Source organism: Nicotiana tabacum, chromosome 22 (genome assembly GCF_000715075.1).
Source record: "Nicotiana tabacum cultivar K326 chromosome 22, ASM71507v2, whole genome shotgun sequence".
Taxonomy (NCBI): Eukaryota; Viridiplantae; Streptophyta; class Magnoliopsida; order Solanales; family Solanaceae; genus Nicotiana; species Nicotiana tabacum.
The window spans coordinates 20,601,547-20,616,535 of NC_134101.1; the positions used below are offsets into that span (position 1 = coordinate 20,601,547).

Genomic DNA, 14,989 nt, shown 5'->3' on the forward strand with positions numbered 1-14,989 from the left:
CGGCTAGCAGTAGTGTGCTTTGGCCAATTATACCAGCAAAGAATGGCACGCGCTTACAACAAGAAAGTGCGTCCAAGGCACTTCGAGGTAGGCCAACTCGTTCTGAAACGTGTTCTTCCACACCAAGTAGAAGCTAAAGGAAAGTTCGCCCCAAACTAGAAGGACCCTACATCATCAAGAAAGTGTTACCAAAAGGGGACTTGCACCTGGTAGATGAAGAAGGACGGGTACCAGACATGACTATTAATGAAGATGCAGTCAAAAGATATTATGTATGATATATACCTACTGTGGAACTTTCACGCATGATTTTCTTAGATCGAGATGATGAAGGCTACCATTGCTCGCTATTCCAAGCAAGTGTCACCCTTTTGTTACCCCTTTTAAGCTGTATTTTTGGAACATGTGTACTTACAAAGTCAAACAACAAATTTTTTGAGTCATTGAACTACGTCCGAACTGATTCCGAAAGGATACGTAGGCAGCCTTACCCTAGGTTCGGTCCCATCGCAACAAAAAATCCATATTCCCAATACTCCAAAACTAGGGCAGAAGTTTGTTTTTATCTTACAGTTTTCTCGTAGGAACAATTCCAAAAGTTATAATTCAGTTCAAGGTTCTTTTCGCCTTTTCCTGTTAAGAATTTCTGATCGATCTTTGAGAATACTTGAAGTCCCCATGCCAGGGGCATTGGCCAACCTTCCGCATGAAGAAAAAAAAAGAAGAAGAAATGAGAGAGTCTTATTGGTGAAAACCCGTATGAGCACTGTAAGGCGACAATGAGCAGAGAAATGCAAGAGTCTTATTGGTGAAAACCAGATGGGCACCATAAGGCAACAGTGATTAAAGAAATGAGAGAGGTGAGTTAGCGAAAACCCGCAAAGGGCGCTACTAGCCGAATGAGGGTCTTCGATGCTCCGGCATGAGCACAACCAAGACAGTTTCAAGATGAACATTTGCGATGTATTTTGAGAATTAGACAGCTCAGACAGATCAGACTTCCAGTCCAAAATACATGTCATGATTCATTGAAGTCGGCACATATCTCTAGATAAGTCTCATTATTTCTCTCCCCTAAAGGGACACCTTTTATTTAGACACAATTCCTTTTTCACTTCCAATTGCTCTTCTATTATTTTCCATAATTTTTCTTAAATTTCCTTTCGGTCTAATCTTGCATCAAAAAAGCAAAGCAAAAATGGCTGCAAAACTGTCTACAGTTTTCCCGTAATACCGAGCATAATTTGAAGCATATACGGCATTGACGAAGGCAGGAATCCATCTGTGATCTCTTTTGATAAGGCGGACAAAGTGTCTCAAGAAACTGAAAAGGTCGCCTAAGCAAGACTTGCTTCATGGGAAAAGTTGATAAGCACTACAGACACAAATTGGTTCTCAGTGCAAGACAACTAAGTTTGATTTTAAAGAAAAATTGCTTTGTCTTAGATACAAGGGTTAATAGTACCGTGGACATCCGGGTATGAAACAGCCAGGGGAGACGTCAGAAAGACAAAGTCTCCAGAAAATGATACAAAGTATCCGAGCATCTCGGTACCACTTTGATAGAATCAGTTCTTCGACAACGGGGTGTCCGTGAACTCAAACTCCTCAGTGCATCAAGGCCACAAACCGACCACCACTTTAAAAACTCACAAATTTTCTTTGTTTGAAGTAGGAACAAAGCAGTGCAGAATGGCGGTTCTCAAAGGACGAATGTCACCAAATGTAAGCTCCTTAAAATCTTCAGCATGCATCACTACTGTCCATACCTCTCATTTGCGTAGCTTAACCCATATAGAACCTTTTCGCCTAGGGGAATCCAGCTCATAGTTTCGGGTAGAAGTACTTTTAGCTCATGTTGTTTTACGTAGCTTTACCCAGGTAGAACTTTTCGGCTAGGGGATCCAGCTCATAGTTCCGGGTAGAAGTACTCTTCGCTCAGGTTGTTTTACGTAGATTAACCCAGGTAGAACCTTTTCGCCTAAGGGGGATCCAGCTCATAGTTTCGGGTAGAAGTACTCTTCGCCCAGGCTGTTTTACGTAGCTTAACCCAGGTAGAACATTTTTACCTAGGGGGATCCAGCTCATAGTTCTGGGTAGAAGTACTCTTCACTCATGTTGTTTTACGTAGTTTAACCCGGGTAGAAACTTTTCGCCTAGGGGGATACACCTCATATTCCGAGTAGAAGTACTCTTCGCCCAGGTTTGCTTTTCGTTAGTTTAACCCAGGTAGACCCTTTTCACCCTGGGGATTCAGCATTTTTTTAGTAATACAGGGCGCCAACCCCTGGTTACATTTTCTTTTCAGTAATACAGGGCGCCAACCCCCCTGGTTACATTTCCTTTCCAGTAATACAGGGCGCCAACCCCTGGTTACATTTCTTTTTTTAGTAATACAGGGTGCCAACCCCTGGTTAAATTTCCTTTTAAGTAATACAGGGCGCCAACCCCTGGTTACATTTCCTTTTCAGTAACACATGGCGCAAACCCCTGGTTACGTTTCCTTTTCAGTAATACAGGGCGCCAACCCCTAGTTACATTTTCCTTTTCAGTAATACAGGGCGCCAGCCCCTGGTTACATTTCTTTTCTAGTAATACAGGGCACCAACCCCTGGTTACATTTCCTTTTGAGTAATATAGGACGCCAACCTCTGGTTACATTTCCTTTTCAGTAATACAGGGCGCCAACCTCTGGTTATATTTTTTTTTTTAGTAATACAGGGCGCCAACCCCTAGTTACATTTCTTTTTCAGTAATATAGGGCGCTAACCCCTGGTTACATTTTCCTTTTTAGTAATATAGGGCGCCAACCCCTGGTTACATTTCCTTTTCAGTAATACAGGGTACACCAATCCCCTGATTATATTTCCTTACCAGCATAGGGTACACCAATCCATGATCTCCTTACCAGTATAGGGTACACCAATCCCTTACTGTGTTCTCCAACATAGGGTACACCACTCCCTAGTTGATTTGATTTTAAATGCAGGATACACCACTCCCTGGTCTCATTGCCAATATAGGGTATCCCATTCTCTTACCATATTTTCCCAACATAAGGTACACAAATCCTTAGTTGAGACATTCTTTTGGGACAATAAAAAAAACAAAATCATCATGATCTTTTCAGGGTACACAATTACTGTTATTTGCTTTCAATAAAGAAGTAGTTTAGAATTTTATTACAATAACTCACGAAATTTTCCTAGTGAAAACTGGGGCAGAAAATTTTCGTTTGTTTGTTGTGATGTCTGAGCAGGTTTTACCTTGAGGCATAAGGTTTGAGATGAACAAAAGAAAAAGTTTGAATCCAAATGCAGAAGCAGATCGAAATGATATGGACTGCTCAAAACATGACTGAAGTTACGAGCTTCACATTTCCCGTTTTGCTCAGAAGAAGCCGTAGAAGAATGAACTAGCACCTATAGCTAGCAAGCATCAAGGTTCAGATCAGAGTCTGCATGAACAACCAGTCAAGACTCAAGATCAAGGTTCAGAAGACTTATAAATAGGAATCTTATAACTTATAGCTGATATGTTTGTTTAGTTCCTTTAGATTTTGATGTAATAACAGGGCCACAGACCGGAGCCTTGACGGAACCTAGATCGACTTTCGAACTCATCACTCCATCATTCTTCTTGAACTACACGCGACCTGATTCCCTTATAACCCGGGATATGTAGGTTGTCCAAAACCAGGACTCGGTTGTACTTTTTTCTTTTATTTTCTTCCTCTTTTGAATAACGATATAGTCAAAACTTAGTCACACGGCTCACTTTATCTTTGCCTGAAAACTTTTAATGTTTCCAAGCAAAGAGGGGCATGCTGTGAGCACCTAATTTTTTACCGTGCTTGAATATTTTTCGCTCCCATCTTCCCACACGTGTCCCCACTCTTTGTCCCCCATACTTTGTCCCCACTCCACTTTCTCTTGTCCCCCATGCTTGTCCCCTCACACTTTGTCCCCTCTCCACTTTCCCTTGTCCCCCACTCACAAACTCCGTACCAATCTCCCTACCCATTAAAAACAACCCCGAATTCCTTTCTTCTAGAGGGAGAAGATCACAGAAACCTCCCTCATTTTGGAAACCGGCCGCACCTCCCCAAAAATGGAGAACTCTCCATCGTCTCTCTTCTCTCAACTGAGAGTCAACAACCACCCTCTCATCTCTCTCGATCGAGACTAACTATACTCCACTGAATCTCTCGTCCAGCCGACGCCCAACCTTATTCTGCCTTTGCCATTGCCCAGCAACCGCCGTCCAAAACTCGCTGCTGCCGAACAGCCACCAAACAACCTCGAGTCTGTCCCAAAACCAGCATGAAAAATCCAATGAAATACTGTCGAAAAGCAGCTCAAAGCATCCATAAAGCTCACTCCAAAATCACTGAAACACCATAATGGTTGTCCAAGGTTCAGTTAGTTGAGTTCGATCAGTTTCGAAGTCGTCGTTGAGGCTTTGGCAGTCGACGTTGAGTCTTACCATGTTCAATCAGTTAGAAATTTTTGTTGCCCTTGTACAAGTTTTGGAGAATAATTTTCAACAATAAAGGCTCTCTCTTCACTTTGTTGATTATATCTTTTCTTATAAATCTTATATTATTTGAATTTGCTGGTCAAGTCTTTGCTGGATACCATGATTGGTTTTGAGTTTGGAATGATTATTTTATGTGTTTAAATTGATGAGTGTGAGCATGATTATCTAGTAGCTTAAGAATATTTATTTTCTAGCCCTTCTGATGTTGCAACGTTGGACCATGTGCTATTGAGATATTTAGTTGATAGAACTTTAGGCCTATGGTAACTTAATAGATAGTGGGCTGCCTTTAATTTGGAATAGATGGGGGCTTAAAATCAGATTTCTTTATAACAATAATGGGCTCTGATAAGTCGACCCATGTTGGCCCGTTTCCTAAACCGATTTGTCAAATTTTTGTAACTACATAAGATGTCCTTAACTACTATATGGATTAAATATCGTTGAAACTCTACATATATTTCCACAATGTTATATCCATGAAACAAGAGCCTCACGGTCAATATTAAAGTAGCTTAGGAAAATATTCATGAATAAACATCGCCAGTATGCTTATAGACGCGATTAATAATAAATTATCGTGACTATGGGTACGGTTCTTGTGGCATAGTTATGATACGTAACCCAAATTTCAAGTGCACATATACGGGACTTGACCCCAACTTCAAAATAATAATAAAATAAACATGTTTTAAATCGCGGGTACGTTTCACATGGCGCGATTCGCAATGTGCACAAAAACAAACGAGTGCGTGACATCGCGACTTGTTCAAATAAATTTCTTAAATAATAAAAGTGGTATAAAAGCGGTAATGTATAAAAGGTTCTAAAACATGTAATAATTCATTAATTTAAGCCAAGTTGTAGTCAATAAAGCGACCGTGCTAGAACCACGGGACTCGGGGAATGCCTTACACCTTCTCCCCGGTCAACAGAATTTCTTACCTGGACTTTGTTTTGCAGACCAATAATAAAAGAGTCAAATCTTACTTTGACTAGGGATTCAAACAAAAGGTGACTTGGAACACCCAAAAATCAATTTTAAGTGGCGACTCTGTAAATAAAATAATCCATATTCAAGTTTGTCACTTTAATTGGAGTAACTCTTTAACCCACCATCCATAACACATTATCGTTTTGGGGCATAAAAGGGGTGTGACAAGTGTGGAGGAATAACATTGGAATAAGTGAGCTAATAAATTGTATTTACCAACTGTTTAAATTAAGAATAATGAGGTGGATTTTGTTTTAAATTCTTTTTTTTCGATAGATACATTTGAGAATAATTTGATTTTAGATTCCTTCATTTCGATAAATGCTTGTGAGGGATTTGACTCCCCTCCATTTCTCATTCTCTCAATTACCCTAAGTTCCTATTTAGATTTGTGACACTTGTCCTCTTTACATATTAATGATCCAGATTTATTTAATTATCAAATAGTCTTAATCATGGTTAATAAGGTTGATATTTCCATTATTTTAGGAAATATACTCTAGAACTTTAGTAAGAATTAACTCCAAAAATATTAAAGTATTTGCCTAACAAAATACGAAAACGTTGATTTTGGCCGTTGATAAATACGTTTCAACTTCATTTTGTTCTATGTTAAATGGGTGACTTCATGGCTTCCATTCAGTTTCTGCTAGTGGAAAAACTAATTAACTTAGAGTTCATTACTCAGATTGTCACTCAATTATCTGATATTATTTATCAAAGTCATTTTTTTTCGTTTGTAACAACAAAGTCACTTAACTGACAAGTGAGGTTTGCTCAATTGGTAAAGCACCTCCACCCACGATCGTCAGGTCGTGAGTTCGAGTCACGCTAGAGGAAAAGTGTGGAAACACTATAGATCCTCCTACATTGGGGGGAGGGGAATTTTTTTTTTTTCAAAAAAAAAGTCATTTAACTATACCTATAGTACCTAGAAGGTCACTCAACCAAATTTTTCAAACTTTTTATCGCCAAATACCTATTTTACCCTCTAAATTATCAACTTTGATCTTCTTTTTATTTTTTTAGCTTTTTAATATTGTAATTTTTCTCTTTTTAGTTTATATTATGGACTTACCTTAGAATAAACAAGTATTATTTATAAATTAAAAAAATAAAAATAGTATTTAAGCATATATAATGTGGAATAACAAAATATTAAGCATAGTAGAAAGTTAATTAGAACAATTTGGTCGTAATAAAATTTTTGATATTAACAACAAAATCTCAAACATTTATTTACAAAATTGAGAACGAAAGAAAATAAAAATTTTAAAATATATATTCCATACACGTACTATAGAAAATAATTATTTAAATAAAGATATTTTTATAATATGCATTATATATTCTTGAAAATTATGCTCAATTATATTATTATTCCGATATTATATATGCTAGAAACTAATTTTTTATCTTTAAATAAAATTTATTTATTCTATAGGTAAATCCATAATGTTTATTAAAAAGTATTAAAAAAAAAATATAAAAGTTGATAATTTAGAGGGTAAAGTTAGCATTCGACAATCAAAAGTTTGAGAAATCAGGTTGAGTGACATTTTGAGTGCTATAGGCATAATTAATTTTTTTTTGTTGCAAATAAAAGAAAAATAACTTTACAAGATAATTTTGAATAGTTGAATGACCATTTAAGTAATGGACTCAGTTACCTTATGCATTTTTTGATCCAATGATGTACAACTTTTAAGAATGTTTCTCAACAAAAACAAATAGAGGCGATAATGTCAAATGTTAGATATATATTGCAGCAATTTATTCAACTTTTTTTTTGTGACTGGTTAAAATTTCCGCCAAATAGGCAAATAAGTTACATATTATCTTCATTTAGTCTGTGTATCTTTGTTTTAATATTATTTTTGGAGATGAAAATTTCATACTAAAGTTAGAGAGTATTTTTTCCTAAAATAAAGGCATGTTAACCATGATTAAGACTATTTGGTAGTTAAATTAATCTGGACCATTAATATGTAAACTGTAAAGAGGACAAGTGTCACAAAGCTAAATAGGAACTTGGAGAAATTGAGAGAATAAGAGACGGAGGGGAGTCAAATCCGCTTGTGAGAACTCAAAACAAACCAGAGCCACTGCATTTTTCAATATGAGCACTAAAATATTCTATTAAACAAATTATACATTTCTTGTACGGTTTTATTTTAACGGTACATATTCTCATGTTAGAATTCTAATTAGGAAATCTTTTCTGTATATTTAGCTCCATTCCAACCATTTCATTTTCTCTTTGTTATATTCGTTTGAGTTAGTTTTGATATTTTATTTTCAAAAAATTGCATATGAATCACAACATTACTAAGATGTCTCACTTGTTTATAAAACGATTACAAGGTTTTATCTATATTATATTAAAGGTATGAAGGCCCTTAGCGAAATATCGTTCGTCTTTTTTATCCCTCTAAAAATAAACTTCACACTAGACAAAATAGTCAGTTTATTATTTTCCTACTATTTAGGAAAAAACTTTTAATTAAGTCCCTAATATTAAGAATTGTAATTTAATTATATTAAAAAATAATTATTTAATTAGGACTTTGTAATCAACTAATTTTAGTTATTAGATCTTGTCTTATTTGAAATATGCAGGAGTTGTCGGTTAAAATTTTTACTTTATTAAATATAATAATCCTAAGAAACGAAATAAAGAAACACAAGTTATGGATAAACTAATTACTCTGGAGTTTGTGTCACGACCCAAAATTTTCACCTTTAGGATTGTGATGGCGCCTAACATTTCACTTGCTAGGCAAGCCAACGTTAAAATAATCTTAACTGTTTTTAAGCAAATTTAATTAAATAGAAGTCAAATTACTAAAATAAAGTGCGGAAGACCATAAATACCGAATTATCAAAATACATCCCCAAATCTGGTGTCACAAGTGCACGAGCTACTAGGATAATACAAATAAAGGTCTGAATAAAATTCAAACTATTTGAAAAATAATACACAACTGAGATAAAATAGAAAGAGACTTCAGAACTGCGAACGTTGTGCAGTTATACCTCAAGTCTCTACTGAATAGCTGAATCCGAGCACGTCTATGATACGCTACTGGGACCAACTTCAAAATATACACAAAAAGTGAAGAGTATAGTATCAGTACAACCGACCACATGTACTGGTAAGTACCGAGCCTAACCTCGACGAAGTAGTGATGAGGCTATGACAAGACACGTACATAATCAACTTGTACAAGTATATACAAATACAAAATAACAATAATACAATAAATAACAATTTATCAATTGGGAGGGAACATGCTAAGGGGAATGATATAATAATTTTAGCAGGAGAAGTGTCACTTAGCAGCCAATTAATTCATCAACAATAAAATGAGCAAATGATAATATGAAAGTGGCACGGCGCCATCTTCGTGCTTTTACTCTCAATTGGCACGGCATCACCCTTCGTGCTTTTACGCTCATTGAAAATAACACGGCATCACCCTTCGTGCTTTTACACTTACAAATGGCACGGCAACACCCTTCGTGCTTTTACACTCACAAATGGCACGACAATACCCTTCGTGCTTTCACACTCTTCCTTACTATGACAATGATATTATGAATAATTAAAATGGCACGACATCACCCTTCGTGCTTTTACACTCTTCCTTACCATGAAAATAATAATATAAATTTGAAAAGAGTATTTAAATGCGGGGATATACACTTATCAATCAATTCAATACCAGAATACCGACTTCACCTTTTAAAATATTCAACAATAATTAAATGAATAATAATTTCACGACTAATGATTAAATAATCAATAATAAACTTAAGCAGGAATATCTTAATTAAATAGATAATTATTCACAATAAACAAATTCTACTCGCATGCTTTGACTCAACCACAACGCATAAGTACTCGTCACCTCATATATACATTGTACCCGCACATTAAATCATGTAGCAAATAGATAAATAAGTCATACTCCCTCAAGTCAAGGTTAACCACAACACTTACCTCGCTTGCAACCAAATTCAAGAATTCAATAAACCTTTGCCTCGCATATTCGTGTCTGAAATCTTCAAATCTAGTCATAAACAATTCACTATACTCAATACAAATCGTAAGAATTAATTCCATATGAATTTACTAATTTTTCGGATTAAAATTCAAAATTCATCTCAAAAACCATCAATGGGGCTCACGTCTCGAATCTTGAAAAAACTTACGAAATTCGAACACCCGTTCCGAGACAAGTTCAACCATACAAAAATTATCAAATTCCGATGTCAAATGGACCTTCAAATCTTAATTTTTTATTTTTGAAAAGTTTTACAAAAATTCCAATTTCTTGCATCTAAATCCGAAATAAGTGATGAATATAGACATGGATTTATAAAATATAAATACTTTTGGTTATAGAACACTTACCCAATTCAAAATCGTGAAAAACCCCTTTGGAATCGCCAAAATTCGAGACTTAAAATGTCTAAAAATGAGAAAAATCTCAGACTCTTTGATTTATACACTGCCCAGGCATTTTTGCACATGCGGTGCCTGGGCTCGCACCTGCGCATCTGCTTTTGCGGAGGGAGTTTCGCTTCTACGAACCTCATTTGCCCAGCCTCCGCTTCTACGATGCTTAAGACCGCATCTGTGGTCGCACTTTTGCGCAAAAATGGCCGCACTTGCGAAGACCCCAGCCCAGCCCAATCCCGCATCTGCGATGGAAGGCTCGCTTCTACAAGCTCGCACCTGCAATGGAAACTCCGTAGGTGCGATTACATCAGATGGCAGAAACCTTCAGATTTTCTTTTAAGTCCAAATTCGATCCGTTAACCCTCCGAAACTCACCCGAGGCCCCCGGGACCTCAATCAAATATACCAACGAGTCCTAAAATATAACACGGACTTACTCGGGGTCTCAAATCACATCAAATAACATCAAAATTACATTTCACACCTCAATTCGAACTTTTGAGTTTCAAACTTTTTAATTTACAAAACTTGTGCCGAAACATGTTAAATGAATCCGGAATGACTTCAAATTTGGCATACAAGTCTTAAATGATATAACGAAACTATTCAAATTTTCGGAATCGAATTCCGACCCCAATATCAAAAATTCAAATCCGTGGTCAAACATTTGGAAATTTTTAGCCTTTAAACTACTAGTTTTTGTTAAATGGTCATAACTTGAGTTAGGGACCTCCAAATTAAATTTCGGGCATACGCCCAAGTCCCAAATTATGATACGGACCTACCGAAACTATCAAAATACTGATCCGGATTTATTTGCTCAAAATATTGACCAAAGTTAACTCAGTTGAGTTTTAAGGCTCTATTTCACATTGTAATCCATTTTCACATAAAAACTTTCCGGAAAATTATACGGACTACGTACGCAAGTCGAGAAATGATAAATAGTATTTTTTGAGGTTTTAGAACACAAAATTAATTATTAAATTTAAAGATACTTTTTGGGTCATTATAGCTTATAATGATTTAAGAGGAAGAAGAAGATTCATTCTTGAAAACATGAACCCTCAAAAGAACAAAAAAATAATTCATAAAGTATATATTACTTCAGTGACTTTGCCTTTATTAATAAAGTATATTTTTTATGAGTTCTACTTATTCTTCTATCAATTATCTAACAAAAATTTCATAAAAAGGAAAGAAGAAAGAATAAATCTAAGAGGAGAAACAAAGAGACACAATATCAGTAATATTCATTTTATTTTTTTATAAAAAAGTAAAAAAATAGTTGCATAAATCTATAAAAGAGGTTTTCTCGACAGAATTAAGAGGTTGCATAAATCTATAAAAGAGGCGTTCTAGACAGAATTAAGAGGTATTGATGTGCATATTAAAATTCAACGAGATTTATAGTTTTGAAGGATTTCAAAATTGTAGTATTTTTGAGTAATTCTACCTAATGTTTAAAAGTTTGAAATCCACTTATTTTTTACTTATAATTTCAAGATGAATAACTTATGCTTGAAAGAATAAGGATGAGACAGATTAAAATATGTTGGACGTAAGTTGTAATTAATTATTAATGTTTCTTTTCATCTTCTATTATTATTGAATATTATTTAATTATTTTGAGATTTTCTTTATACACTGAATTACTCAATCATTTTGATTTTTTTATTCCCTCTAAATAAGTTCTTCAACAATTAACACTCTATCATATGGACTATTTTTTCTATTTAATATTTAGAATTGTTCATTATTATTAAGTTCTCTTGATTTCTTAGGAAACTTTTTTTGTAAATTGACCAATCCCGGTCATTCAATTGAGTAAGACTAAGAAAATAAAAATAATAGTATTTGCTAGCAATAAGAAGTTTTATTTTGCTCGTCTCCTCTCATGCTCTCAGCTCACGTTAGCTAAACGTGCGCTAGTTGCGTCCGCCATGGGAAGGGAGCGAGGTAGAGGAAGAGGAAGACCAAAAAAAGTTCCTAAAACGCCGATCTCAACAACTGGAAGCTCAATTAGTAACAATTCTAAAGCCGATTTTCTTTCCTCTTTTGCAACTATTGCTAGTGGTATATTTTTTTACAAAACAAGTGATGAGATTACTCCCTCGACTAGCTCGGAGGTTAACAGGAAATTGACTCTAAGTACACCAGCTCAAATTGATCAAAGTGAAGCGAGTGTTAATCCTATGGTTGACGGAAACTCCAATGGAACAGTAATTGAACTAAACACTAAGGACATGCAGGGGGATCTAGGCAAAGAGGCTATGTTAGATCAAATTGAAGCTACTATGGGAGCTATTGAGCAGGTGGCTCTGGACTCTAAGGTGGTGAATCTTGTAGATCGAAAAACAGAGCCAAAAATATGGACCAAATTGTTTCAGCAAAATCGAGTAGCTACTCATGGAATGGCTCTCGGGTATGTTCCTCCTCAGATTATAGAAGGTCAAACTGTGGTGAAACTAGATTTGCAAGATGTGAAAGAAGCAGAAGAGAGATGGAGTGCTTCGTTGATAGCCTATATTGTAGGTGATAATCCTGGATATAATGCTATGAGGAGGTATATTGCTCAGCATTGACTTGATGTTGCTGAGCCAGATCTATCTCTTCATGAGGATGGATATTATGTGATAAAATTTCAAAACCTAACTGATATGCATCGAGTGTTTTATGTTGGACCTCACACTATCAGAAATAGACCAATAATCCTCAAGCCATGGTCTCAGATTTTGATCTAAGTAAAGAGTTCCTATCTGATATACCACTGTGGGTGATTTTTCCTAAATTGCCAATGAGCTGCTAGGGTAGTGATGCCTTGAGCAAAATTGCTAGTGCTATTGGGAAACCCCTATTTGCTGATGAGTGCACCACTAACCAAACACGAATTTTCTATGCAAGGATGCTGATTGAAGTGAATGTTACAAAAGCAATGCCTACTTAGATTATGGTGATGGATCCTAGAGGAACGGTATTTCAACAGGACTTGGTGTATGAGTGAAAGCCAGTATACTGTGACAAATGCAAACAAAGAAAGTAACATATGAATGGAGGACTAAAGATCCTATCACTAATGCAGCAGGTAATACAGAAAATGTGCAGAAAGAAGCAAGTGGTATAGAGATCTCTAAGAAAGATGGAGTAACTGATAAGCAAAATAGGATTGTCCAGGAGAAAACTCAACACTGTTTACCAGTGGAGACAAGGCAGTCCAATCATAATCAAAGTGAAGGAGGTATAAAGAACAATGGAGCAGCTGCAATAAACAAAGGCAAGAAGCAAGTGTTAGATTTTAGCCTTGAAAATTTTCCTATGCTAACACCTTTGTCTAGTAGAAATGGATCTAAAATTGGAAAAACAGGTCCTAGTGGGAGCTTTACCTTGCCTCATGATAGGGGTGGGGTAACTAAACTCAATCAATGAAGTGGTTACTATGGAATGACAGGGGTATTAATAAGTCGTATAAGAGGAAGGAGCTGAAAAACTACTTGAAGACCAAAAACATCAAATTTGCAGGTATCATTGAAACTAGAGTAAAGGAGCACAAAGCTAAAGGAGTCAGCCACCACATTGACTCTGGCTGGAAGATGCTACACAATTACAATATTGCAGTAAATGGAAGAATATAGGTGATATGGGATGCTAGTTACTACTCAGTCAAGTTAATCAAGGCAGAAGCGCAGGTTATCCATTGTGTTGTTAAAGACATCAGGAAGGACAAGGAGTATGCAGTATCAATAGAAAAAAGGAAGCAGTTATGGGAAAACCTGATAGACATAGATCAAATGACATCCATTCCATGGGTGATTGGGAGGATTTTAATGTTGTCCTACAATTGCAAGTTAGGATGCATGGAAATCCAGGTACTATGGCTGAAACTCAAGACTTCAGCAAGTGTATACAAGACCTAAGACTTAGTGAACTGACTTGGGAAGGTGAGTACTACACATGGTCTAATAAACAAGATGGTTATGACAGGATATGGAGCAGAATTGACAGGATTTTTAGTAATTATGAATGGATGATGCCACGGGGGCATATTTCTACTGTATATGAGATGCCTTTCATTTCTGATCATGCACCTATGAGCTTAACTTTCAATGATAACCAAAGAAGCAGGAAAACTTCATTCAAATTATTCAATGTCTGGGTAGACTATGAGAGGTTCTTAACTGATGTTCAGCAAATTTGGCAACAAAGATTTCACAGACAGAAGATCCAAGATGTGTGGATGAAACTCAAAGCATTAAGGCCAGTACTGAGAAAGCTTAATGTTGAGGAGTTTAAGTTCATTAGACAGAAGATAGAGATAGCCAGAATTGAACTTGAAAAGGTACAAAGAAGCATTGATGCAAACTGCTCTGTTGAGATGCTGCTGAAGGAAAATGAGCTGGTTCAAAATCTGGAAAAATGGGATATGATTGAAGAAGGAGCTCTGAAACAAAAAGCCAGAGCAAAATGGATACAGCTAGGTGATTCCAATACTAAATATTTCTCAGCTGTCATGAAAGAAAGGAGCCAAAGGAAGCAAATATTAGAGCTGCATTCTATCACTGGTAACAGAATAACTGACTCGGAAAGCATCAAAAGGGAGATAGTAGAATTCTATAAGTCACTGATGGGCGCTGCTGCTCAATCACTTCCTGCTATAGATAAAATGGTTTTGCACAAAGGGCCTAAACTTAATCAACAACAAAGGATTGAATTATGTAAAGATGTGACTCCAGAAGAAATTTATGAGGGTATGTAGTGATGTATAGATGCTCATGCACTCTATGACACCCCGATAGTTGGGAACTTCCGCGTTGTGTTTTGGATTTCTATCCTTATTTATGAGAATTTTTATTGTTAAAGCTGCTTTAATTCAATTTCTGTTAGAAGTATTGAAAATATTTTTGAAATGTCGATTTGCCTAGTACAGCGATAGGTGTCATCACGACAGGTTAGGATTTTGGGTCGTGACAGCACGTCGTAGAAAGTATTATTGA

General features: G+C 36.1%; 1 protein-coding gene across 1 annotated transcript; it reads left to right on the forward strand.

The window, feature by feature from the left end:
- Positions 1-13,758: 13,758 nt before the first annotated feature.
- On the forward strand, positions 13,759-14,751 carry LOC142175737 (uncharacterized). Its single transcript, XM_075242720.1, has one exon. It carries the CDS (start codon positions 13,759-13,761, stop codon positions 14,749-14,751), a length of 993 nt encoding a protein of 330 aa, XP_075098821.1.
- The last annotated feature ends 238 nt before the right edge of the window (positions 14,752-14,989 follow it).